Here is a 26,315-nt window from a genome sequence, read left to right on the forward strand (position 1 = left end):
TGCTGGTTTTCCCGATTCCTCTCCTGTCCTCTAATTCATTTTCCCTAAAACAGCAAGAGCAACTTAACTTCAAAGCAAACTTTGTTCTGTCATCTCTTTGCCTAAAACTTTTTCATCAGTTCCTCCATTATCCTTGCTGGCCTTCATGATCCTGCTCCATTTTTCTCTTGAACTTCATCTCTTATCATTTCTCTTTCCCTTTCTCAAACCTTCTGCACACAACACACACAAACTCATCCTAAACTTTATCTGTAGTCGGCTACTCGCACCCCCCCAGGGCATATGCATCCACTGGAAGGCAGTTCTTTGTAGCTGCTCTAACCTGGCTAGCATCTGGTACCTACTCAGTAAATATCTGTTGATGAATGACCTCTGAATTTTACAGCATAGATATATAACCATCTCTTTTTGCCTTATATTCAGATTATAATCCAAAGTCGTCTGGATCAGAGTATAGAGGAGAATCAAGACCTAAAGGTATGTCAGGAAATACACATTTTACCCTTTTAAAAAATTATGGGAATATTACACACCAACTTTAGTATAGTAATGGGGATAAGGGAGAGATGCAGACTCCATACTTTAGCTCTATCTGTATTATGTCTTTAACTGAAAGAGAGAGATATGTCATAAATAGTAACACCTTTTTAATCTCAGTGGGAATAATAAGTATCTATGTCATTATTACTTATACCTTTCTGTATGTTTGAAATGTTTCATATTTATTTTTTAATTAAAATAAATAATGGATCTACTATCAATATAATCATTTTAAAAATAATTGACATAACATTATTAGTTTCAGGGTGTACAACATGTTGATTCAATATGTGTATGTATTGTGAAATAATCACAGTAAGCTTAGTTAACATATTTACAAATTTTTTCTTATAAAGGAAACTACCCTCTTACAGTTTTCCAATATACAGTACAGAATTATTAACAGCAGTTCAGTATGGTCTTTTTTAATTAATGAATACTTTCCAGAATTTTTTTAGATCAGTGGATCTTAGCTTTTTTGAAGTCATAAGTATATAACTAAAGCCATTAACCCTCTCCCCAGCAATTTGCATGAGAGGACTCACTGACCTGAGTTTTGAGTGGTCTAACTTTGGAGCCCATGTGTGGAGTCCTGGTGGAGAATCCCCATTTTGGATATGTTAATTCCAAACTCTTGAAGAGATTGCAGTAGGAAAAGAGAGAGTCGAGTCTGAGTTGTGGGTGTTCCTCTCCTAAAATCTTTGTCCCAGTGACAGTCGTGTACATATATTTAATCTGTTGTAAGGGACAGTTAACTAAGTATTTTATTATTGGGCCAAATGTGTTTTTGTTTGGTCCATAAAGAACAATACCCTCTTGGAGAACAGAAATGCTGCAACCCTTTCTGGACATTAAAAGTGAGATAATTACTTCATGAGGTTGGGGGTAGGTATATTGAGATATCATGTATTTTAGGGAGAGGGATTTAGATTATTATGATTGATGATTAAGTTTCCCTGTTGGTGAGGATTGCTAAATACAGGAATGATGAACCTATGGGAATGTATGGTATCTTCTTTCTGGTTCAGAAAGATTATGGACAGTTGAAACTGGGCAACTGGGCAGCTGAGCGTGGGTGCCACAGGGGAGAATGAGATGGGTCCTGTTTGTTTCTATGGGTCAGCTTTTGCTTTTTTCTGGACCAGACCTGCCTTTGGCCTCAGTGGAGGCCTCAGTTGATTCTCCTTGGAATGGTTATCTGAGTTTTGTGTTCTTACTGATAGAATGAGGTAATGCTTCTGAAGCAACCCAGATGCTACCATCTGATCTAACTATATTTGGTTTGCAGAAGGAGCTGCTGAAATATAAACAAGAAGCCAGAAACTTACAGGGGATAAAGGTAAAAAGAAAGATATTTAACACTTTAAGTAAATTCTCTACAAGGTAGAGCATTCTGAGGGAACTGGGGTACTAGTTGGGTCCTATAGCCTTGTCTTACGTACAGCCGATGGGCCCTTTCACAGGCTCTGTGCTCCCAGCAGAGACAGGGCTTTGTGGATGGGAAGTGAGACAGGTGGAGGGACATACCTCTGCTTTGCGGAGTCGAACTTCTGGTGGTTGTGACTCATGGTGCTGGCACTTCTCTCTGCCACCTGGATTTTTTCTATGTGTGAAAACAATCAGTTACTACGGTTTTCTCCAGTTTCAGTATCTGTCAGTTTTCTTCACTTCTGAAGAAGAATGTACTCTTAAAAATTGTAATTTACTTAGGTTTGAATAGTTAATAACCTTCAAATGGTTTGAAGTTAAAAAAGTAGAAAAGGATAATCCTTGAGAAGTCAGCCTTCCAGCCCTGCCCCCTCAGTCACCTAGTTCTCTTTCCTGGAGGCAACTTACGACTTAGCCCCAAATATGTATGTATGTAATTTCCGCACCCCCCCCCCAAATAGCGTACTATAAACCCAGCTTGACACGCTGCTTTCACTTAACAATATATCTTGGAGATCATTGTATTTCAGTGCATAAAGACCTTAGTATTCCAGTATGTAAATATATGGTAATTCATTTAATCAGTTCCTATTGATAAATCTGTTGGGTTATGTCTAGTCTTTTGCTAATACAAACAGTGATCTAGCTAATAATGTTGCTTACATGTTATTTCACCCCAGTTGGAGTAGATGTGCTAAATGAATAATACCTCAGAAGGAGAAAAGGATGCCCTTAAACTGCTGCTTTCCTACACTTCCATTCATGAGCCAGACTAGGGTGTAACTCGGCAGCATCTTCCAGAGTAGCCCTTTGAGATTCCAAAAAACAGCACATTCCATGCTCAAATAAATTTGAGAAGTGCCGTGCAGGCTTGAAGAGTCACAGTGAATAATAGCATATTAAAGGGCCAGAGAAGGTCTGCCATAAAGAGGTTGGCCTAGAAAAAGATTAGACTGTTAACCACAGAAGCGCTTTTTTCTCTCATTTAACACTTGTTAACATCCCATGAAGCACACTTGGGGAAACATTCGTCTGAACCACTGATGCCAAGGGCATCTGAGGCCACCTTGCCATGTACTGTCGTGGCAGGCAGCATATTTAAGAATGGACTCCCACATCCTCCAGAGCCTGCACCGTTTGTTTGCAGTCTGCAAAGAGAGCAGAGTCAGGGCACATCTCCTGGGATGCAGCTCTAGTCCGTTAGTTCCATTTGAAGTCACTATGGTTGGAGGATTGTGTCATAGCTGATCCTTTTAAGTAAGTATGTACAACCCACCTTGTCCTATGCCTGGTGGGAACCAAGATGGTCCAAGCTAAGAGGAAGATATCCTAAAACTAGTAGGATCCTATGACGCTGGGAGGAGGAACCATCGGTCTAAGAACATTTCTGAGCAGGGAAATAGGATCCCAGTCCTGGTCCAGACAAGGTGTTGGAAGGCAGTGGAAGCTGGGCAGGGGCCGGGCTCTGGAAGGCAGGATGGGAGTGATTCAGGGCTCCTTTGTGAACAGGGTGTCAGGCAGTGATAGACCCCAGCCCTCTGGGACAAAAGAGCTCATCTCGACTGAGTATTTACAGGCTAAGGATTTAGAGATGAAAGCCAAGGAGGGAGGAAGGAGAGTGCATTGTCCAAGATCATTGTCATGGCGCTAGTGGTAAAGAACCCTCCTCCCAGTGCAGGAGACATAAGAGATGAGGGTTCGATCCGTGGGTCGGGAAGATCTCCTGAAAGAGGGCATGGCAACCCACTCCAGTAGTCTTGCCTGGAAAATGCCATTGACAGAGGAGCATGAAGAGCTACAGTCCACAGGATCACAGAGTTAAACATGACTGAAGCGACTTAGCACGCATGCACTGTCATGAAAGCAAGTGGTAGGCATGTAATTTGAGACTAGGTCTGTCTGATCCCAGAGGCCGCTTATTCTCCCCCTAGGCCATCATGCTGTTGGCAACACAGGGGAATGTAGGGGCAAGTAAAGCACAGAGGGAAAAATCAGGTTTCCATCAGTCTGGTAGGACAATGGAGAGGATTTTCCTTTAGATTCTAGTGTCCTGGAAGGGAACGGAAAAATTTCTGCTCATCTCCTTGTGGCAGGACCCTGTGCTGTGTTTGTCTCCTGTTTAGTAACAACTGGCTGATGGATGAGCTGGGACCAGGTAGTGTGCTTTCTCCCCAGGATGCCCTGCAGCAGAGGCTGACTCAGCAGGACGCGTCTGTCCTTCAGCTCAAACAGGAACTACTGAGGGCAAATATGGACAAAGATGAGCTGCACAACCAGAACGTGAGTTGAAAGAGTGACCTCGGACTCCGTTGAGCTCAAAATAGGATATAGTATGAAGTCCTGTTAGATCTGTTCCACTTTAGAGGAATCCTCCTCGTTCCATATGAAAGCTTGTACCACGCTGGCCCTGAGCCCTGCAACGTTGAGGACACTGAGGCTGCCTTGTGGTTCTACAGCCTGATCATCTCACTGAAGATGTGGAGAGTGGCTGTGTGTTTTTACCATAGACGTGCCCTCTCTATCGCTGAATCCTGTAAACTGCCAACGTCAGCTCTAGTTACCTACCGGTTTCCTAGCTGGTTTGGCAGATAATGCCTCCACACCATTGAATTTTTTCTTATTCTTCTTGCAGGTGGATCTGCAGAGGAAGCTGGAGGAGAGGAATCGGCTCTTGGGAGAATATAAAGTAAGAATGTGTATCAGTTTGGAAATTATTTCCACCTGAGCTTTGGTGAGCAGCCTGTTGTTGCTGCTGTTCAAAGAACACTTCCGTACGCTGTTCTCCTTGCTTTCCGCAAGCAAGAGGATTTCCTTTTCTGAGTTCCTTTGATTCACTAACCCTGCAGGTCGATAGCATGGCTGGGAGAAGGAACACAGAGATAGGAGTCTGGAAGCTTCAGTTCAACCAGCCTTTATCTTTATCCGGTCCCAAAGAAGGGCAATGCCAAAGAATGTTTGAACTACCGTACAATCGTGTTCATTCATGCTAGCAAGTTAATGCTGACAATCCATCAAGGTAGGCTTCAGTGGTACATGAACCGAGAACTTCTAGATGTACAAGCTAGGTTTAGAAAAGGCAGAGGGTTCAGAGATCAAATTGCCAGCATCTGTTGGATCATAGAAAAAGCAAGAGAATTCCAGAAAAACATATACTTCTGCCTTCATTGACCATGCCAAAGCCTTTGGCTGTGTGGGGCTCTACTTTCCTTAGATGGAAATGGATCACGAAAGGTGAACTGTTGGATGTCCTTGGCTTTGCCACTCGTCTGAAAGGTGTGTCTCTGTTGCAGAAGGAGCTGGGGCAGAAAGATCGCCTCCTGCTGCAGAACCAGGCCAAGTTGGAAGAGGCACTTCGGAAACTGTCTGAGGCCAGTTACCAGCAGGTGGGGACCATGTTCCACCACTGACTTTCCTGCCCCTCTGACCTGAAGAAATCCCCCGTCTGATTGAGTGTGTGTGCTTTGCAGGTGGACATGGAGCGAGAGCTGGAACAGAAAGATGTCCTTTGGGCTCACTGTGTGAAAAGAGAGGCCGATGAGGTAACCTGCCGGCCACTCGGGGGCTCTGTCCCGCGTTTACAGGGGCAAAGAGGGGAGATTTGGTTATTAATCAGGGCTGAGCCATCGCCACGAGCTGGTTTGTGTTTGCTGGGGAGGATAAAAGTGCAGGTTCTGGGATAAGAAAATCTGGTTTCAAATCCCAGCTTTACCACTTTTTAAAAAAAAACATTTTTTACACACTTTTCCACTGTGTGACCTTAAGTTGGTTAGCTTCTGAACCTTAGAAATAAGGCTCATCTGGAAGATGGAAATAACAGTGACCTTCTCTACCATTATGAAGAATACATAAGATAGTCCATCTAAATAACAGGTAGATCCACCTGGCACAGAGCTAGGCTCAAAAAGTCTTAGTCACTGTTCTTTTTTTCTTTTTATTACTGAAGCAAAGGCAGGAGATGCTGGAGCAGCATTCTCAGGCCTTCCTCGGGCCAGGCAGAGGCTGGCTAGGGCCTCCAAAGTGAGGTTTTCACTTTGTTCACTCTGCATTCAACAGTGCCTTCCAAGTGTCGGGTATTGGAGATACAGCAGTGAACTCATGGGAAAAAAATCTTTGCAGTATGTCAGGAAGTGATTAGTGTAAAGAAGACAAATAAGACAGAAATTGCTTTGGAATTTTCCCTTGTACAAGCATCATTTCTTCTTGCTGCTCTAGGTGACCAACTACAACAATCACAGCTCTCAAAGCAATGGTTTTCTCCTTCCAGCGGCAGGAAAAGGAGCTGCTTCAGTCGTTCGCAGAGGGGTATGTCTTTAGGATTTGAGTACAGACTTGCCACTTCCAGCCAAAACCAAAAGGGTACCCTAGTCATCACCAGTGGAGTCGGCCTTTTATATCCCCGTTCCCCAATTCTTGCATCTGTTCGTTGTGTAAAGCCGTGAGGCACGTCCTATCCCAAGTTAAGAATTAGTGAGCCATCAATGGGCTTGCGACTATGGAGGAAAAAGTTTTCCTTCGGTTTCCACCTCCTCCCGCAAAAATAGGAGGTCTGTTGGAAACCGCTCCCCCGTATCCTCTTAAGCCCCGCGGTTGGGATGTGGGTCATCAGGTGGCGCGGCCCCGCGGTTCCGCCCACAGAGCAGCGACCTGCAGCTTGTGCGAGACGCCCTGCGCAGCCTGCGCAACAGCTTCAGCGGCCACGACCCTCAGCACCACACCATCGACAGCTTGGAGCAGGGCATCGCCAGCCTCATGGAGCGTCTGCATGCCATGGAGACCCAGAGGAAGCAAGAAAGAAGGGTGAGCCTCTTTCTGTGATGTTTCTCTCACCCCCCGAAGAAGCTTGCCCTTGTCAATTTAATGTCGATGAAGGCAGTGCTAAGATAGAAGGCCCTGCTGAAGGTTACAGTTGCTTTTCTCTTTGGTTTTCCTCTTGGGGAGCTGACTGTTCATCCTGGTATGACAGTCAAGGAGGGAGTTCACAAATAACTCTCAGCAGCTGGGTAGCTGTCTAAGGGATTGTGGTTCTTGACCCACAGGTCTCCCTTTACTGCTTATTGTCCGTCCTCTTCTCCCCGAATGAGCTTGGCATTGGTTGAGGAAATATACGAGACAATGCATTGAAAACTATAATGCTTCTTATACATGTACATTGTTATTGCTAGGACAAACACATCCAATTTTATATTCTGTGGAAAAAGACATGGTAGAAAAATACATATTGTAAGTGTACTTTTATGATTTAAATTTCTTGGTGAAATTCTCCCATTGATCATAACTCTTGTGATTTTTGTGTGACTCCCCAGGTTCGGGGCAAGTCACCCAGAACTCAAGCAGGTAGTGAATACCGGGAGTCCTGGCCCCCTAATTCAAGTAAGTACTCTTTATTGCTCAGTAAGGACTCCTAGCATATTAGATCAGAAATTTAGTATTTATATGCTACTAATATTTTGGAGACAGAATTTTTCTTGTGGTACTTCACTCTTTTCTTTCTAAAAAGAGTGAAGTACCACATTCTTCACACTCATTCTATTTATTTGGCTGCATCGTGTCTCTGTTTTGGCATGGCATGTGGGATCTTAGTTCCCCAACCAGGGACTGAACCTGCATCGCCTGCATTGCAGGGTGGATTCTTAACCACTGCACTACCAGGCAAGTCCCAGTACTTCACCTTTATAATGTGTTCTTCTATAGCAATACTAGAATCGAGTTGCTTCTAGGACTATGAAGACCATACCATCATTATCACCACCACCATTACCCCGAGTACCATTTAACCACATGCAGGATGCTGCTGATTCAGAGAGGCTAACATATCTTAAACAAAATATCTTTGGAAATAAACAAACTCCAAACAGTTACACCAAACAAAGCAAAATATAAAACAACAAACACATATACAGATCACTTGAAAGTTTCAAATAGCAGAGAAAATTTCCAGTTCTTAGAGGCAAAAAGTTTCATTTCTTTGGTGATTTCTGAAACTTTGAGTGCATAGGTCATTTGATTTGTTTTAACCTACTCTATTATATTTTTTTTCCTTGTTAATTCTAACTTGTTGGGAAATCTATCCTTCCTGGTAATTTCTATTTTACTTCATATCTTACCTTTTGGTTTAATAGCATTCATGTTTTCTTATCTTTTATAGTTTACCCAGGCCTGATCTAAAAGTATCTAAATAATAATTTATAAAAACCAAATAGTAAAAGGCTGACCACAACCAGTTTTATATGTTAAAGATAGTTTTTAAAACCACATTAATAAGTCTAAAGTAAAACACTTAAAGAAAGTATTTGCCCAAATATGAAAGGTAAAATATTTTTTGTAGAGTAGATAAGATAGCATTCTCAAACCTCCAGATATTTTTTCCTCTTGAATGAGATATTTACACTGAGACTGAAATAGACTATTAGTACCCAAATTAGTTTCAGTTTTTTTTTTTCCTAGCATTGTTTTGAACCAGTCATTTCTGTTTTCTTTGCTTTTTATTTTATCCTTGTCCTCTTTAGTACTTTCTTTAGGTTAGTTTAAACTGCCAGTGTACATAGGTCTAAATATTTAGAAATTCTTTTTCATAAGTCTAATCCCTGGAATTTTCCCTCCCTGGAATAATTACTTTCTTTATGTGAATTACTTATTTAAAAGACTGAAAATAAATTCACAGTTTCTTATAAAATGGAGTGTTAATCCAATATCTATATTGACAAACAAGCTGAAATGTCTCTCATCTAAAAATACAAACATTCGTGCAATTTGATAACCCTCTAGCTACTGAGTTATTTATCTTATTCCCCTACATCAGACTTCTTGAAAGAATCCACGAGTGCTCTTTCTTCACCATCACCTCCCATTCACTTCCCAATCCACTGATTGGTCTTTTGCTCAGTTTCTCCACTTAGTGTTTTTCTTCTGTCCGTGTTGACTGTCTTGTTGCCTAATCGAAGTGGTCATGTTTCATACCTTATCTTCCATTGACTTTTCAAAAGCATTTACTACCTTTGAATAGTCTCCTTCTGGAAGCATTCCTCTCCTTTAACTGTAGTACCAACAAGTTATTCATTCAACAGATGTTTACTGAGCATTCATTATGTAGATTTCTTGTTAGGCACTAGAGATATTGAGATGAACAAGATGGACTTGGTACTTGGCCTCACTAGACTGTAGTCTTGAGAAGTAGGTACAGCCTCCTTCTCTTCTCCTTCTCTGCCTGACCCTTGAATGTGCCCTGGGATTCCACTGGAGGTCTAGACCGAGGCCTTCTGATATTCTTTGTTGGTGATCCTTTCTACTCCCATGGCTTCAACCACTCTGGTATGCCAATTATTTTTAAATTTTCATCTCTAACTGCAAGCGTTTCTGAGCTTCAGGGCTATATTTTTGGATGCCAACTGGATATCTTCTCTGCAGGTCAGAAGGCACTTCAAACTCATGTCCAAAACTGGAAACAAAACAATAGAGGAGGGAAACAGAGAGTTAGAATCAAACAGATCTGGGGTGCAGTTGTAGCTTTCAGCAGAGCATAGCGTGGGCAAGAATGTTAATGACTGTCCTTGCATTTTAGTTTTCATGTTTTTGAAATGGAGACAATCTTGAAGGATTGGGAGCCTTAAGTGAAATATTCTATGTGGATAATCTGGTGTAGTGTGGCATATAAGAGATGCAAGGCTGTGCCCTTTCTTTCTCCTTTTCATGACAGCCAAATCTCCTGAAAGAGTAATCTCTTTGAGCCTACTTCCTGTCTTGCGATTTACTCTTAAGGGAAAACAACAATAATTATTTTTAAAGTAATACAGTAGATGAGTGAGGCTTCCCTGGTGGCTCAGTGGTAAGGAATCCTCCTGCAGTGCAGGAGCTGCAGGAGACGTGTTCCATCCCTGGGTCGGGAAGATCCCCTGGAGGAGAGCATGTCAGCCCACTCCAGTATTCTTGCCTGGAGAATCCCATGGACAGAGGAGCCTGGCGGGCTACAGTCCATAGGGACATGACTGAAGCAACTTAGCAGGCATGCACATTAGATTAGTGGAATAAATTGAGATTTCAGATAAAACGCACACATCTATGATAATTTGACAAGCAAATAGTATCTGCAGCAAACGATGTCGGGACAACTGTATATCCATATGCAAAAGAACAGAGTTCGACCTGTACTTCACATTATGTACAAAATTAATTTAAAATGCATCATTGACCTAAATGTAAGCATTAAAACTAAAACTCTTAGAAGAAAACACAGGGGAACATATTCATGACCTTGAATTCTTAGACATGAAAAGCATGAGCAATAAAAGAAAAAATAGGAAAATGGACCTCATCAAAATTAAAAACTATTTGGATCAAAGAACATTATCAAGAAAGTGACAAGACAACCAGAATAAGAGAAAATATTTGAAAATCATGTATCTATTAAGGGCCTAGGATAAAAACTATATAAAGAACACTTGTAACAGGAACAGAAGAACAAAAAAATCTGATACTAATAACAAATGGGCAAAGGACTTGAATAGACATTTCCCCAAAGAAGATAAATAAATGGCCAATGTGTCTATGTGTTCTCAGTCTCTTCAGTTGTGTCTGACTCTTTGCGACCCCGTGGACTGTAGCCCGCCAGGCTCCTCTGTCCATGGGATTCTCCAGGCAAGAATACTGGAGTGGGTTGCCATGCCCTCCTCCAGGGGATCTTCCCAACCCAGGGATCAAACCTGTGTCTCCTGTGTCTCTTGCATTGCAGGTAGATTCTTTACTGCTGAGCCACTGGGGAAGCCCCAAATGGCCAATAAGCACATGCAAATATGCTTAAAGTTGTTAGTTATTAGGAAAATGCAAACCAAAATCACAGTGAGATACCACTTCATGCCTACTGCTGATTCTGAAAAAATAAGTAAAAATGTTGGTGAGAAGTTGAAACTTTTGTACATTGCTGGTAGGGATATAAAATGGTAGAAAACAGTTTGGTGGCTCTTCAAAAAGTTAAACATAGAATTTATATGACCTAGCAATTCCATTCCTAGGTATATACCCAAAAGAGTTAAAAGCAAATGTTCAAAAAAAAAAACCCTTGTACACACATATTCATAGTGGAATTGTTCACAATAGCTAAAAGGTGGAAACAGCCAAATGTCCATCAGCTGATGAAAGGACAAACAATTTCTGCATATATGCATATAATGGAATGTTATTCAGCCACAAAGAGGAATGAATTACTGATACCTGCTCCCACATAAATGAACCTTGAAAATGTTAAGTGAAAGATGCCAGACAGAAAAGGGCAGAAATTGGAAAGATCATTTTCTATAAAATGTCAAGAATAGGCAAATTCATTGAGACAGAAAGTAGATTAGACAGACGTCAGGATTAGGAAGGGAGTTTAATGAGTACGAGGTTTCTTTTTCAGATAATGTAAATATTCTGGAACTAGGTAGTGGTGATGGTTACACCTCACTGTGAATGTATTAAGTGCCACTGAATTGTACACTTTAAGTGGTTAAAATGGTGAGTTTTGTGTTACATGAATTATACCTCAGTTTTTTTAAAAGTGAATTTTAGTAAGCCTGGAAGGAGCTGTGCTAACAGAGAGAAAAGGTTGAGTAGTCTAAAATACTATAACTGTCTTAAATCCATCAGAGAGATGAAATCAGAGGGCAGCCAACCGGCCTGAAAGGTAAACAGGTGCCTCCCAGCACAGATAGGATACCAGCACTGGCACACTTATGGCAGAGCGCAGGAGGAAGATGGGGCCACTGTACAAACATAGGAATTCAGCTAAGATTTTAATGAATTGTGAAAGGCTGGGTAGAGAGTAGGAACCCTGGGGGCCACAAACGCCAAGAAGAGTTTGCACCTACTTGCTGACGCTTCCGTTGACCTCCATTTGGGTGCTTACGGCAAAGACTGGTTGTGGGAACAGAGTGTAGAGAAATCCTGTTTTGGGGGTGGGGGCTCAAAGGAGGGACCGGGCTGCCACTGCCAGAAAAGCATGAAGCCCCATCTGGGCCTTGGTCCCTTAAAGAACAAAAGTTTAAGACTCTGTGCTCCCAATGGGGGGGGCGGGGTGGGGCGAAGGTTCAATCCCTGGTCAGGGAACTGAGATCTCACATGTGGCGTGGTGTGACCAAACTAATAATGATAAAATAAAGTTGAGGGTAGAGCAGGAACATTAAGGGAGAACTCTGCAGAATGCAGCTCCTCAACATTACCCTAGAGAAACGTGAAGGTGATGGTGCACTGAAAGTAGCCTTAACAAAAACCCCAGTCTCAGCTCAACTCCTGGTGTGACTGATTCTGCTGTTCCCACCAGTGGCCAGGAAGAACAAGCAGGGTGCCCATTTCTAGACATAAACATTTTTTACCTTAGTCTACCGTCTTACACAGGAAGTCTGACGGTCAATGAAAGAATCATGAGGCATCCACAGAAACAAGAAAAATGCACGCCACTGTCAGGAGTCAACAAGGGTCTACTCAAGAGTTGACTCAGACGTGACTAAGATATTGAAACCATCAGAAAAGGAGTTTTTAGAAACTATGTTAATGGCTGAAGTAAAAATGTTTATATAATGCATGTACAGGTGAGGAATTTTAGCAGAGAGATGGAAATTATGAAAAGGAGTCAAATGGAATGCTAGAAATAAAAAATATTACAAAGATGAAGCATGTCTTCAGCAGGTTCATCAGAAGACTCAACAAACACAGCTAAGGAAAGAATAAGTGAACTTGAAGATAGGTCAATAGGAATTACCCAACCTACAGTATGAAAAGAAAAAGAGTAGGAGAGAGGATAAACAACCCAGTAGCGATGGGATAACATCCATATGGATGAAGATACATGTAACTAGAATCTCTAAACAAAAAGAGACAGAACAGGGCAGAAGAAGCATTTAAAGATATAAAGGCCAGTTATTTTCCAAAAATATATAAAGACATCACACCACAGATCCAAGAAGTTCTGAGAATTCCAAGAAGTATGAATAACAACGACAGTAAAGGAGTCAAATTACTGAAAATCAAAAGAGAAAATCTTGAAGGTAACCAGAGATGGGGGAAAATATTACAAACAGAAGAACAAAGATGCGAATTACAGAATTTTTATCAGAACCTGCAGGTCAAAAGATAGGGGGGGAACATCTTTAAAGTACTGAAAGGAAAAAAAACCTAGAATTCTGTAGCCAGAGAGTATATATTTTTACACACAAAAACCAAGAGAATTCATTACAAACAGACTTTCAGTGCAGGAAATGTTGAAGGAATTTCTTCAGACAGGAGGAATATGAGATGGGAGAAACTGGGATATACAAAAAGAAGTGGTTAGAATGAAGGAAAATATAAAAGACTTTTTTTACCCCTTATTTTTAATTACTCTGAAAGATAATAGGCTGTTTAAAGCAAAAATAGTATTGATATGTTGCTGGTTTATTTCATATTTGAAAGTGAAATGTAAGACAGTAATACAAAGATCAGGATAGAGGAATTAGGACTCTACTGTTGTAACTTCTGTAGTTCTTACATGTGAAGCGGTATACTATCATTTGAAAGCTGACTGACTAAAGATATATATATGTAAATCTAAGAGCAACCACTACATTTTTAAAGAATAAATAAAAAATTAACAGAAGAGATAAGAAATTGTAGAAATAATCCAATCCCAAAAAAAGTAAAATATCTCACTATTTAAAATATCATTTACATGTTGAAATGATGTATCCAAATTGAGAACCTAAACATACTGGGTTTTGAAGACATAGATATCTGCATGAGTGCTTAGTCACTCAGTTGTGTCCAACTCTTTGCACCGCCATAGACTGTAGTCTGCCAGGCTCCTCTGTCCGTGGAATTCTCCAGGCAAGAATACCAGAGTGGTTAGCCATTCCCTTCTCCAAGGAATCTTCCTAATTCAGGGATCGAAGCCACGTCTCCTGCGTTGCAAGCAGATTCTTTACCATTCTGAGCCACAAGAGAAGCCCCTATATGTATATACAGATATGCATATACATATATACACACATTCCAAAGGTGGGAAGAAAAAGAGGAGAAAAGAGAAAAGGAACAAGAAATATATGGAACAAATGGAAACAAGGGAGATGGTACATTTTAAAAAATAATCTGGTTTTTATGACATAGTTTTTTTTTTTACCACTTACAAAATAATTGTTTATCAGTATCCATTGGGAAACAGCCTTGTTTGATGGGATAAATATAGCTCAACCTTATGAAGATGGTTCATTCTCCTCAAGTGATCTGTAGCTTCATGTTATTCCAATAAACATCCTAACAGGGTTGTCGTCCAATTAAAATAAATAAATTAAAAAAAATCCTAACGGGACTTCCCTGGTGGTCCAGTAGTGAAGACTGTGCAGGGGGCCTGATTTTGATCTTGGTCAGGGTAGATCCCACGTGATGCAACTAAGAATTTGCATGCTGCAAAAGGAGGAGGAAGAGAAGGGGATGCTAGAGGATGAGATGGTTGGATGGCATCACTAACACGATGGACATGAGTTTGAGTAAGCTCTGGGAGTTGGTGATGGACACGAAGCCTGGTGTACTGCAGTCCATGGTGTTGCAAAGAGTTGGACACAACCGAGTGACTGAACTGAACTGAGCAAAGATCAAAGATCTCAAGTGCCACAACTGAGACCCAGAGCAGCCAAATAAATATTTTTTAAAGTCCTGTCAGACTTTTTGTAGATATAAACAAGCTGATACTAAAATTTACACGGATGAGATTAGAATAAAAAATAGAGTAAAAGTTAAAAAAAATAAACAGAGGAGTTGGCGGGCCACACTACCTGATTTCAAAACTAGCTATGAAGTTAGAGTAATCAACACAGTGCATTATAAGTGAGTAGATAGACACATAGATCATTGGAACAGAATAGAAAGTTCAGAAACAGACTTACTGAATTTGACTAGTTGATTATTAATAACAGTGCAAAATCTATTCAATGGCAAAAGGGTAGGCTTTTCAACAAATTGTCCTGGAACAATTAAAGACCCATATCAAAAAAAGATCATTGGCCCACACTTCATACCACATATAAAAAATTGACTCCAAATGAACCATACATGTCAGTATAAAAGCTAAAATTGATTTGTGATGCCTTTTAAAATCATGTATGTTATTTACACGTACATATACACAATGCTATGTTTCTGGGTCATTTGTTCTCTGAGATTTTCAAGATTTTTAAAGATTATTTTTATTTATTTATGTATATTTTGGCTGCGCCACGCAGCATACAAGATGGTTCCCCGACCAGGGATCACACCTGGGCCTCCGTGGTGAAAGCACCGAATCCTAACCACTAGGCCAGCAGAGAACTCCCTCTGTGGTTTTCATGTGTAACATCTATAGTAATGTCACCCTGAAACAACAGTGATCATTTTATCAATATGATTTAATGTGGAGTAAGACTGTTTCTCTCTCATCACGCTGCTTCTTTTTTACTCAAAAAGTCTGTGCAGTCCAACTCAGCCTTCTTCACTAGTCACCCGAAAGTCCTCTCAGTAATGTCATCAGTGACCTGTTTACCACACCTGTCTTTATCTACCAGACTTCTATGTGACAGCTGACGTACTCTTACCTTCCACCTCACCCAAAGTGTGTGTAAAACATTTTATTGGTCAGCTTGGACTGCCATAACACAACACCATAGACTTGAGTGACTTGACAGCAGTTTATTTTCTCACAGTTCTGGAGGCTGGACGTCCCAAGATGAGGATGCCAGTGTGGTCAGGTTCTGCTGAGGGAGGGTGTTCTTCCCGGCTTGCAGTCACCTTCCTGCTGCGTCTTCATACGGTAGAGAGCGAGCTCTGGTGTTTCTTCCTCTTTGTATGGGGGTACCAGTTCTTTGGGGTCAGAACTGGTCCACTCATAACCTCATTTAACTTTAATCCCTCCTTAAAGGCCTGTCTGCAGTATATTCTTGCCTGGAGAATCCCATGGACAGAGGAGCCTGGTGGGCTACAGTCCATGGGCCCGCGAAGAGTCAGACATGACTGAATGATGAATACTTTCACTTTTCACTATTTTTGCATCTCTAGTACTTGATACATAATAGGCACCCAGTAAACATTTTAAATGGATGACACTTCTGTTCCCCTGTCTTAGGTAACTACCATGAATCTATTTCCTAGATCATCAATTTTGGTTATTTTTCACTTTCTCTTTTATCCTTGACATTCAACTATATCCAAAGTACTAACACTTTTACCTTCTAAAGATCTCTCAAATTCATTCCTTCTCTAGCTCCAGGGCTATATCTTACCCTTCCTCATCTTTCAGATTATTTTAATTGCCTGTTAATGGGATCACCATTTCCAGAATTTCTCCCATCCAACCCTTTATTTTGCTGCTAGATTGACCTTTCTAAAATGCCAGTTTGATCATATCAGTTCCTTTTAATATCTCCCTAGAGCTTAAGTCTAATATCTAAATGTCTTAGCCTGGCAGAGTCCTTTGTGATTTGGGCCGTGTCTACCTTATTATCCTCATTTTCCATTATATCCCAAAGTATTACCCTCAAGCCTTACTAGCTGACTTTCAGTTTTATAGATACGTGATCCTTTTTCATGCCTTTATAAGTATCCTTCATTCTTGGACTGCCTTTCCCAAATTCTGCATATGATGATTTTTTTAGGTGCTTTGTTTACCAATTCTAAAATTGTTTAACCAGTTTAACTAAGGGAACTTTCTGACCTCTTCCAGGTAGAATTGACTACTCCATCTTTGGTCTTCCTCTGCACTTTGTACAAATCTGATTTTAGTGTATTAAGTATTTGTTAGCTGATTCCCAGGTGGCTCAGTGGTAAAGAATCCACCTGCCAAGCAGGAGATGCACGTTCAATCCCTGGGTCTGAAAGATCCCTTGGAGAAGGAAATGGCAACCCACTCCAGTATTCTTGCCTGGGAAATCTTATGGACAAAGGAACCTGGGGGCTATAGTCCGTGGGGTTGCAGAGTTAGACACGACTTAGCAACTAAACAACAACAATTATTTGTTATCATACCTGTCATCTATACTGGACTTGAGATCAGAGGTCACATATAACTAATTTTATATTCTCAAAATCTAGTACATGGTAAGTGCTCAATAAATGTTTGTTGAATGAATGAAAAGATCAACCATAAAATTTAATGATAAAAGTGAATGTTTTATTTTATCAAAAAAACTGCTATGTGCCAGGCCCTTGGTGCTGGAGTCAAAGGAGCATCGTGGCATGTAGGTTTCAATAAATGGCATTCTTTGAAAAAAATTCTGAAAACGGGCTGATTACTGTGCAAAGAGAGAATGTTCCCTTGTTTTTCTTCTCTGTGTTATTCATCTCTCCTACTTCCTTATTTTAAACCTCTTCCTAGGAATTCCCTGGTGGTTAATTTCCAGTGGTTAAGACTCCACAATTTTAACACGAAGGGTCTGGTTTTGATCCCTAGTTAGGGAATTAAGATTCCCACAAAATGTGAGGTGCAGCCGAAAAAAAAAAAGGCCTTAAAAACCCCAAACAAAAAACCCTGGTGGTCCAATGGTGAAGAATCTGCTTTCCAGTGCAGGGAACGGGGGTTCCATCCCTGGTTGGAGAGCTAAGATTCCGTATTCCTCAGGGCAACTAAGCTTACCACAACTAAGACTCAGTGCAGCCAAATAAACACATATTTTAAAAAAGCTTTTCCTAGAACTATTCTCTGGTTGCTGCCAGTTTGATTGGGATCAATGGCCTAGACTAAGTTAAGAAAACCTGTGTATCTGGAATTGCAGGAGATGTTTTAATAAAAGTTTGTTTTTGGTCCTGATGATAAAACTTTTTAACTGGTCTCTTCTCTTATTCTCTTAAATTCATAATCACAAGTAATTCATTGATTAAGTTTTCCCATCAGTACCTATGCAAAGAAGAGAGACAAAGTATGGATCAAGAAATCTGAGTTAAAAACTGTGGGGACTGAGGCTACGCTGGTGGTTCTGTGGTTGAGAATCCACCTGCCAATGCAGAAGACACCGGTTTGATCTCTGGCCTTGGAAGGTTCCACATGCCTCAGGGCAACTAAATAGTTATGGCGCACAGGCTTAGTTGCTCCATGGCATGTGGAATCTTCCCAGACTAGGGATCGAACCTGTATCCCCTGCATTGGCAGGTGGATTCTTACCCACTGTGCTACCAGGGGCGTCCCCTACCTGAAATCTTGCCTGGCTTCTCTGACCTCTTTTGACTCTTGGCAGCAGTGCCTGTCAGAACAGTTTCTGTTCCCCTCCTAAAATCACCTGGAACAGGTGAGAAGGGATGGTCCTTGTGATAGCATCCATGTCCGAAGCACCTCCTATCTTAGTGGCCCCAGCGGTGACTTCCTGTGAGTCACACCCTATGGACAAGGTGTTTGGCAAGGGTTTCCAAATTGTGCTGTGACCTCAGGCAGCTTCCTTCTCCTGGGACATTTTGAATAACTGGAAATGATGGGTTATTGGAAGCAAACTGAAGGTTCTGACCACAAGGTGTCTCTCTGATTGCAGAGTTGCCTCACTCACAGAGTTCTCCAGCTGTCAGCAGCGCCTGCACAAAAGTGCTGTATTTCACTGACCGGTCACTTACACCCTTCATGGTCAATATACCAAAGAGGTGAGCTTCTGAATCGTTTCTCCTTTAAAAAGGACAGGAAGGCAGAATCATTAGTCACTGCCCACCTAACCACCTGCAAGGTGTAGCAGTGTAGTGAGAAGGGCACAGGAGAGACTGAAGTTCCAGCTTCACCACTAACCTTCAGCATTACAAGGGACACGTCAGGATCTGCTATACAGTATAGACACAATAATAATGTTTCCAGTCCTGATATGCAAAGATGCTCCAAGTCAGGAGTAACAGTTTTTAAAGTGCTCAAAATAGCTTCTGCTGAGAGCTATGGATTACAGCCTAGCATGCCAGGGCTATTTATTACTTATTGACCTTTGTTGCTATTGGATGATGACAACTAATCTAAAGAGAATTCATGTTAAAAACCTTCAAACTTTTCAGTTAATATACTCCTTTCTAAGGTAGATGGTTTTGTAATAAAGACTTTTAATCTCTGGAACCAACTGCTGAGGGGGTGTTAAGATTTACCTTTCCTAAAGGGTCTGGGTTAGAGGGGAGCTTTCTGAAGTAAAGTGGTATAGTTTGACTTCTCCCAGCCTGGAGAAATGGAATTGTTGCAAAGAAGGAAATCAAGAGAACTTAGACATATTGATAGTTTAACAAATTAGATTGCTGACACTTTGTGTCTTATTTCCAGAGTGAAACAGGAAAAAAAAAAAAGTGATTTGGCTTCTGCCAAAGCAGTAAATCTATTTTAAATTCTCAGATTGTCCCATTTGTAATGCTATTTACATTACCTAATGGGGCTTCCCCGGTGGCTCAGATGGTAAAGAATCCACCTGCATTGCAGGAGACCCAGCTTCGATCCCTGGGTCGGGAAGATCCCCTGAAGAAGGGAACGGCTTAATATTCTTGCCTGGAGAATTGTGCAGAGTTGGATACAACTGAGCGACTAACACACTTTACATTCCCTGCTGCTGCTGCTGCTAAGTCGCTTCAGTCGTGTCCGACTCTATGCGACCCCATAGACGGCAGCCCACCAGGCTCCGTCGTCCCTGGGATTCTCTAGGCAAGAACACTGGAGTGGGTTGCCATTTCCTTCTCCATTCCCTAACCGTGACTAACTCCCTAACTTCTGCTAATAGAACCATTTGAGTTACCAAGGGCAGTGACCTAACAAGGCCATGCTGTTTCTCTCAGCAGAGACTTTGACAGGGGCCTGGGTTTAAAACGAACATCTTATCTTTTCAACCCACTGATAACAGTCTATTTTAGTGTTCTCTCCTTTTGTTGCAGGCTGGGGGAGGTGACACTGAAGGATTTTAAAGCAGCTATTGACCGGGAGGGAAATCATCGGTATCACTTTAAAGCACTGGATCCTGAGTTTGGCACTGTCAAGGAAGAGGTACAGAACCCACGGGGAGTCTGGGTGATATTGCTGGTTGTTCTTGAACCCTACAGACTCCTACTGAAGGTCTAGTAAAGGAGGAAACAGACAGAACAGGTTCCATCTTGAAAGCAGGACTCTCTCTTGGGCCGGACTGTGGACTTAGAGCTATATGCCCTGTATCTATGGAAATGACATACAAACTGGAAAATCAGACTCCCCGGATGGAAGCACCCCAGGGCTCATACCTAGAAAATACCTAAAAAAATACCTAATTATCTGTATAACTGAATAGAATCATAAATTCTATTATGCTTATTGGGGTATGACCACAGGCCTATTGATAATTGTCCACTGTTAACTACCTAGGCTTAAGGCATACAAATCACAAGTTTAAGGCATAGGAATCACGGGTTAACTTTGATTGTATCTATCTTTTCCTTTGTTCAGACTAGTTTCAGAGAATTTGGGGAGGTGGGTTTGAGCATGTACACTTAGGGTATATAAGGTTTTCGCAAAAATTGGTTGGGGTCCTTGGCTAAGAGGAGACTCTGCCTTGGGCCCGCCAGTGTAATAAACTGCACTCCACTATCTGCACTGTCCTTCTGAGTGAGTTTGTTTTCCGGACACGTGGCTACAACACTAGCACCCAGAAATACTGGAATTCTCTAACTGGGTCAGTGAGGTTTCCCAGTGCCTCAAGCCAGTTGACTACTCTAGACTGAGAAGGTTCAGGGAATGGCCCAAGAAGTTGATAGCTTAATTAGTTCATGGATTTAATCACTCTAATCAAACTTAGAATTTTTATTTTAAAAAGGAAAAAGTTTTGGGGACTTCCCTGGCAGCCCAGTGGTTAAGACTCCGCGATTCCAATGCAGAGGGTGCAGGTTTGAGTCCTGGTTGGAAACTAAGATCCCACATGCCCAGGGGTGTGGCCAGAAATTTTTTAACAAAGTAAAAAGTTTTGTTAGGGAAAATAAAGAGCGCACATTGAAGAAAAGCTTGGCTTTGGGGTCTTTTTTTCTTTCTACAGCCAAACCTTAGAAAACTTTCTGCTTCCTGTGTAGAGCAAAACAAACAAACTGGCATGAATATATGAAACAGTACATTGTGGTAGTAGTTTCTCAGAAAATGAAAATGAGGAAATACTGCAAAGTCATTTATGCTTATTCTCAGTCCTTGACTGTTTTCTTAGCCTACACTTTATAGTACATCTGTCAGAAACATTTTTTTTTTTTTTAAAAGAGCACTGTGCTCTCATAGTGGTTGCAGAATGAAAAAGAGTGGAAAAGCCGATGTTTTATTTTGTAAAGATTTCCTGGACTTCCCTGGCAGTCCAGTTATTAAGACTCTCTGCTTCTACTTCAGGGGCACAGGTTCAAAGATCCTGCATACCACATGGCACAACCACCAAAAAAAAAAAAATTTCTTCACTGGACTGTTTTAATAACCTTGTTCTATTAGTGACTTAGGAAGTGAATAAATGAATGAAAAGGATTGCACACACACATATTAAGATTAGCCTTTGTTCTGACCCTTTCTTTATAATGCCTGGGACCAAAATTTTCTCCCTTCTATTTTTTATTTTTTTTCATTTATTTTTATTAGTTGGAGGCTAATTACTTTACAGTATTGTAGTGGTTTTTGCCATACACTGACATGAATCAGCCATGGATTTACATATGTTCCCCATCCTGATCCCCACTCCCACCTCCCTCCCCATCCCTTCTATTTTTTAATTATTCTCGCCCTTCTCTTTCAAATGCTTATAGTATTGCTTTCTTCTGAGAAGCCTAAAGTGCTTTATGGTTAGTAATTTATTAAAGCTTATAAATCTCTATGAGCAAAGCAGTACTAGAGGGGTGCTTTTACCATTTCATAGATGTGGAACTAAGGATATATAAATCATACATATATACACCATGCACAGTTGGCCCTTGAACAATATGGGTTTGAACTGCATGGATCCACTTATATGCAGATGCTTTTCAATAAATATGTACTACAGTATTATATGGTTGGCCGTTGGTTGAATCTGAGGATGCAGAACTGTGGATATGGAGGGCTGACTGTGAAGTTATATGTGGGTTTTTGACTACACAGAGCCGGGGCAGGGAAGGGGCGGGTGATGTCTCTGTTGTTCAAGGGTCACTATATATATATATATATATATATATATATATATATTTTTTTTTTTTTAACCAGTTATAACTTTAGGGAGAAAACCAAAGGGACACAGGCTCTAACTCAAGACTTTCCTCTACACTTTCTTATCCTTGGTTTGGGATCATTTTTTATCAACCACAGATGTGTAACAGGACTCCCTATCTTCTAATTGTTTTTCATGGTGGCTTCTTTTTTTCTTTTTAAAGGTTTTCCACGATGATGATGCCATTCCTGGATGGGAAGGGAAAATTGTGGCCTGGGTAGAAGAAGACCATGGAGAAAATTAATGCTGAGTATTAGATTGGGGACTTGCGGAAGTTGGCACGCCCTGGCTGCTTCACTCAGGAAAGAGGACTAAAACCAGAATACACCAGGAAGTTTGTGCTGCCAAAACAGAAGCTTCTCCAAGTGTGACAGCCATAGGCCAGTCCTGTTTCGTGCCTGGCATGTGTGGTATCTAAAATCTCTGTCCAAAAGTAGACCATGGGTTCTTCTGGAGTTCCTTGTCCGTGGGAACACACTGTTTTACTCTACTCTGCGGACAACAAACCGAAGGCCTTAACCAACGTGGATGGATGATCCCGCTCCTATATGGGCATGGCTGCTATTATCTGGAACCTGGGAACTGGATGCATCACTCCTATGTGTTACAGTATTATTTTCATTTTAATTGGCCTCAGTGGTTGCAGCAATCAGGGTCCCAGCATTTGTACTCACAGACAAGGTGGAGGTACCAGCTTTTTTGCTTCTTTGCAGCTGTTGCAAACCAAGAATAACTCAGAAGGTGGTACCAAAGATGAAAGCCCACTCTTCAGGAATTTTTTTGGACTGGACGTGGATGGTGCTGAATTGTTGATTGGATTGAAAAAGGGCTGCCCTTATTGTGCTGTACTATGCTAAAACCATAATTAAGACCTTGGGCTGCCTCTTGCGTCTTAACTGATTCTGCAACTTGTCCTTTAGCCCACAGAAGGCGTATTTCATGTACTGCTTGTTTTTCTCTGTGGACTCTCTAACTTTAGAGCCATTTCCCTCCCCTTCTAACTGATGAACTTTGTGTTTGAAAGGAATAAGGAGTGAAAATCTCCTTTCAAATCCAGGCGGGTATGGAAAGGTGCTGCTACCCATATCTTCTTAACTTTCTTTCTCTCATGACTTTTCTTTAGCCCATGGCATCTCCTTTGCAGTCGAAAGGAAACAAACCATTACTTTCAGTGTTTGTGATTTATAAGTACTGAGCATGAGTTACTGGTCTGCCCCTCTTCAATGTCAACGCCAGAGTTATTTTCTATTATATATTTAGTCTAAGCTGATCCTTTAGGGCACAATAGAAACCATGGGGGCATGAGTTGTGAATGGCAGGGTTGATTCTGGGTGAAAAAAGCCTAGAATCCTTTCTCATGTGCAACACTGTCAAGTGTAGAAGCTAAAAGAGTTAAACTTTCAGAGATTACTTAGTATCTTGAGTTTTCTCATTCATTCAACCAATTAGATATATATATATATATAAAATCAGTATAAATATATACTATAAATATATATGTATATCTGTATATCAGTCTCCAAAGCAGTCTGCCTGTGATCACCAATGTACACTGCCAAGCAGAAGAGTCAGACAGATCTAGGTTCTTGACCTGTCTGTCTCAAGTTCATCTCCCCTTTTCAGCCATTTCAACAGACTACTTGTTGGAGCTCTGACATGACATTTTGTTGTTTTATATAGATGCGTCTTTTAAAAATAGTTCATGTTTGGAGAATTCTTTTGTACTCATTTGCTTTTTGTCCAAGAACCATGTCTATTTTTATAACTTGAGTGTGAGTTCTATATATTCTCACATTCTGTATACTGTATCCATTTTCTAGGGAACCCAGTGGCTTTTATACAGGCTCTTTTCTTCTTACCAGCCCTTGTGGTTTCAGAACAAGCTTTATTTTATTACAGGTATACTAATGACAACTCCTGTTCCAGTTCTACCAGCCATTTCAGTTGTGGAGTTAGTTTTACAGAAGCTCTTTGATGGCTCCTTTAGCTGACAGAAGGAACTCAGAAGACACCTGATGTCTTTCATATAAGTTGACTTGGTTTCCTCCTACTGAAGAATGATTTCTCATCAGAAATGACTGGGACAATTTGGGAAAGTCAGTTAAAAGCAAGAATAATTCATTACAAAAGCAGACAAGAAGAAAACAGTATATTTGCCTTTTTTTCTTTTTTGCCCCCCAGGAAGTCTGGAGGAAAAGTCCTCCCGTCACCAGTTTCTCTGTTGCATGAATTTTAGTGTTTTGCTGTAAGACAGCATGAGGGTTATCAGACTAAAATTTGTTATTGTATTTTCAGTACAATTTATCTTGACTGTTAAAATCAGTTTTACTTGTCAGTATTCTTTCAGCAAACATTCTTACTATTATGTAAATTTAAATTTTCAGAGGAAATTAAATCAGAGAAAATTTTCAGAGTCTTTTACCTTCTTTGTCTTTTATCTCTGTGTCCTTTGGAAAAGGAGCTGCGTGGCCCTGGTGCCTCCATAGAAAGCTTAAGTTGATTTCATAGCTCATTAACCTCAGAGACCATGGGTAATAATGAAGCACCCCCATTACAGGATGGCACGCCAGTATCTTTTTGTAAAATGTGTTGGTAATCCTCATTCCAGTTTCTAAACAGAGGAGCCTTCTAGGAGGAGTGTGCACTGATTCATTCTGGTTTGAACTGTCTCCTATTTGATAAATAGGAGAGCTTCTGATTTAAGAGTATTGCCCCCTACTGGCATTTGTGTTGGGACAGTCCATCCTGCTACTGGTGAAGTTCTTTCTTTGAGAAAACTAAAGAACTAGAAATGTTTAGAGCTCATGAAATAATCTCTAAACCCAATTTAAAAAATGACCCTGTCATAAAAACTAAGTTAATAAAAAGTTCAATTCCTTAAACAGTCTTCATTTAAAAACTGAAGACCATTCTCACTGTTAACTAAAGTAGCTGGACTGGAAAATTTTACAATTTCGACCTAAAGAATTTAGGTTAAATTTACTTGGTACTGAAATGGCAATCCTACCAAGTGACCAACGTCTCAGCTCTTTTTGACCAGGATGGTTGTACATTAAGGAAGATATCTGTATGCCCTATATTCAATCCAAGAGGACTCTAATTACTTAAAACATTCAGATCATAATTATAATAATTTTCATTTTTCCCATAAAATAAGCATTATGATTGCACACTTCTTCTACTGTCTGAATTTATGTAAGAGGGTATAGCTTGCTTAAAATATATATGTAAAGTTATATTTTCTTAGAAACATGGATGTTTGCAACCATTGCTTTCGAAAGGATTACTATCATGTATTGTTTTACGCTTTCATAAAGATTGTGTTATACCAGAGGCTTCTGATTATCAAAGTGATAACCAGTTTTAACTGCCTGTATGTGCCAGATTTGTGAACTAGTTTTAAAAAAAAAAGCAGAAACGAACTATGAATAAAATGGAGTTTGCAAACTAAATATCATTCATAATTTTCACTTGTGTTTATTATCAACTGAAATTAATCAAGAAAGCCATTCACATTAGTGAAAGTAAATTTCCTCAAGTGATCTCCTTGGTAGCATGTTTACTTATTACTTGGGGAGTGGAGATAGGATTACTTTATTGCTGCAGATATTACTACTGGTATTTCTAGTGTAAGTGCAAAATAGGTTATACAATCAAAGAGAATTTATTTAGCACTTCTTTTGACATTTTATGTAAATATGCAACCAAGTAAGAACCCAAGACTCTAAACTATGACAAAACAGTTTCCAATGCAAAAGCAAAAAACACTGAGGCTTTCAGAAATGTATAAAATAAAAGAACCAGAACTTCCAAATTAATTTGAAAGCTGCTTTCCTAAAACTTAGCCTTTATTTATTACTTTAAAGGTTTTATATATCTAAAGGTTTAGCCCTGGGTGCTTTTATTTGCCTTCCAATTACATTATTTTCAACTATTAATCACAAGCCATTTTAATCGGGTTACTCCATCATTATGTTAAATATGTAAAGAACTTTCACTACCAACTAATTCCTCTTTACATCTCACCCATTCTATATCAGTAATATTCTACAAGTCTCAGGGGGCTTATTTGACAAACCTAATTATTCCCAGCTTACCTCTGAGGTAAACTAACCACTCCTGGACTGTTTCACCCATGCCCTCCCATGATTTAGCTATACCTGTCAAAAGTATATTCAAAATTCGAACTTGCTATGCAAAGAAAAA

The 26,315-nt window shown here is 40.4% G+C and overlaps 1 protein-coding gene across 5 annotated transcripts in view; it reads left to right on the top strand.

Annotated features, from left to right (window-relative positions):
- The window catches only part of DIXDC1 (DIX domain containing 1), a 75,341-nt gene extending 49,768 nt beyond the window's left edge, over positions 1-25,573 (top strand). For 4 of the 5 annotated variants that reach the window (XM_061144655.1, XM_061144647.1, XM_061144665.1 and 1 more), the window contains 12 exons: positions 424-477; positions 1,829-1,879; positions 4,144-4,248; positions 4,601-4,654; positions 5,259-5,351; positions 5,436-5,507; positions 6,181-6,270; positions 6,604-6,765; positions 7,272-7,338; positions 18,456-18,561; positions 19,810-19,918; positions 22,273-25,573. In XM_061144655.1, coding sequence (XP_061000638.1) covers positions 424-477; positions 1,829-1,879; positions 4,144-4,248; positions 4,601-4,654; positions 5,259-5,351; positions 5,436-5,507; positions 6,181-6,270; positions 6,604-6,765; positions 7,272-7,338; positions 18,456-18,561; positions 19,810-19,918; positions 22,273-22,353 — 1,044 coding nt within the window. In that variant the 3' untranslated portion in view covers positions 22,354-25,573. Of the gene's footprint in view, positions 1-423; positions 478-1,828; positions 1,880-4,143; positions 4,249-4,600; positions 4,655-5,258; positions 5,352-5,435; positions 5,508-6,180; positions 6,271-6,574; positions 6,766-7,271; positions 7,339-18,455; positions 18,562-19,809; positions 19,919-22,272 lie in introns of all 5 variants that reach the window. The other variant, XR_009693081.1, reaches the window with a different exon arrangement.
- Positions 25,574-26,315: the final 742 nt, after the last annotated feature.

The sequence above is a fragment of the Dama dama genome, chromosome 1, assembly GCF_033118175.1.
Source record: "Dama dama isolate Ldn47 chromosome 1, ASM3311817v1, whole genome shotgun sequence".
In the NCBI taxonomy this organism is placed as follows: Eukaryota; Metazoa; Chordata; class Mammalia; order Artiodactyla; family Cervidae; genus Dama; species Dama dama.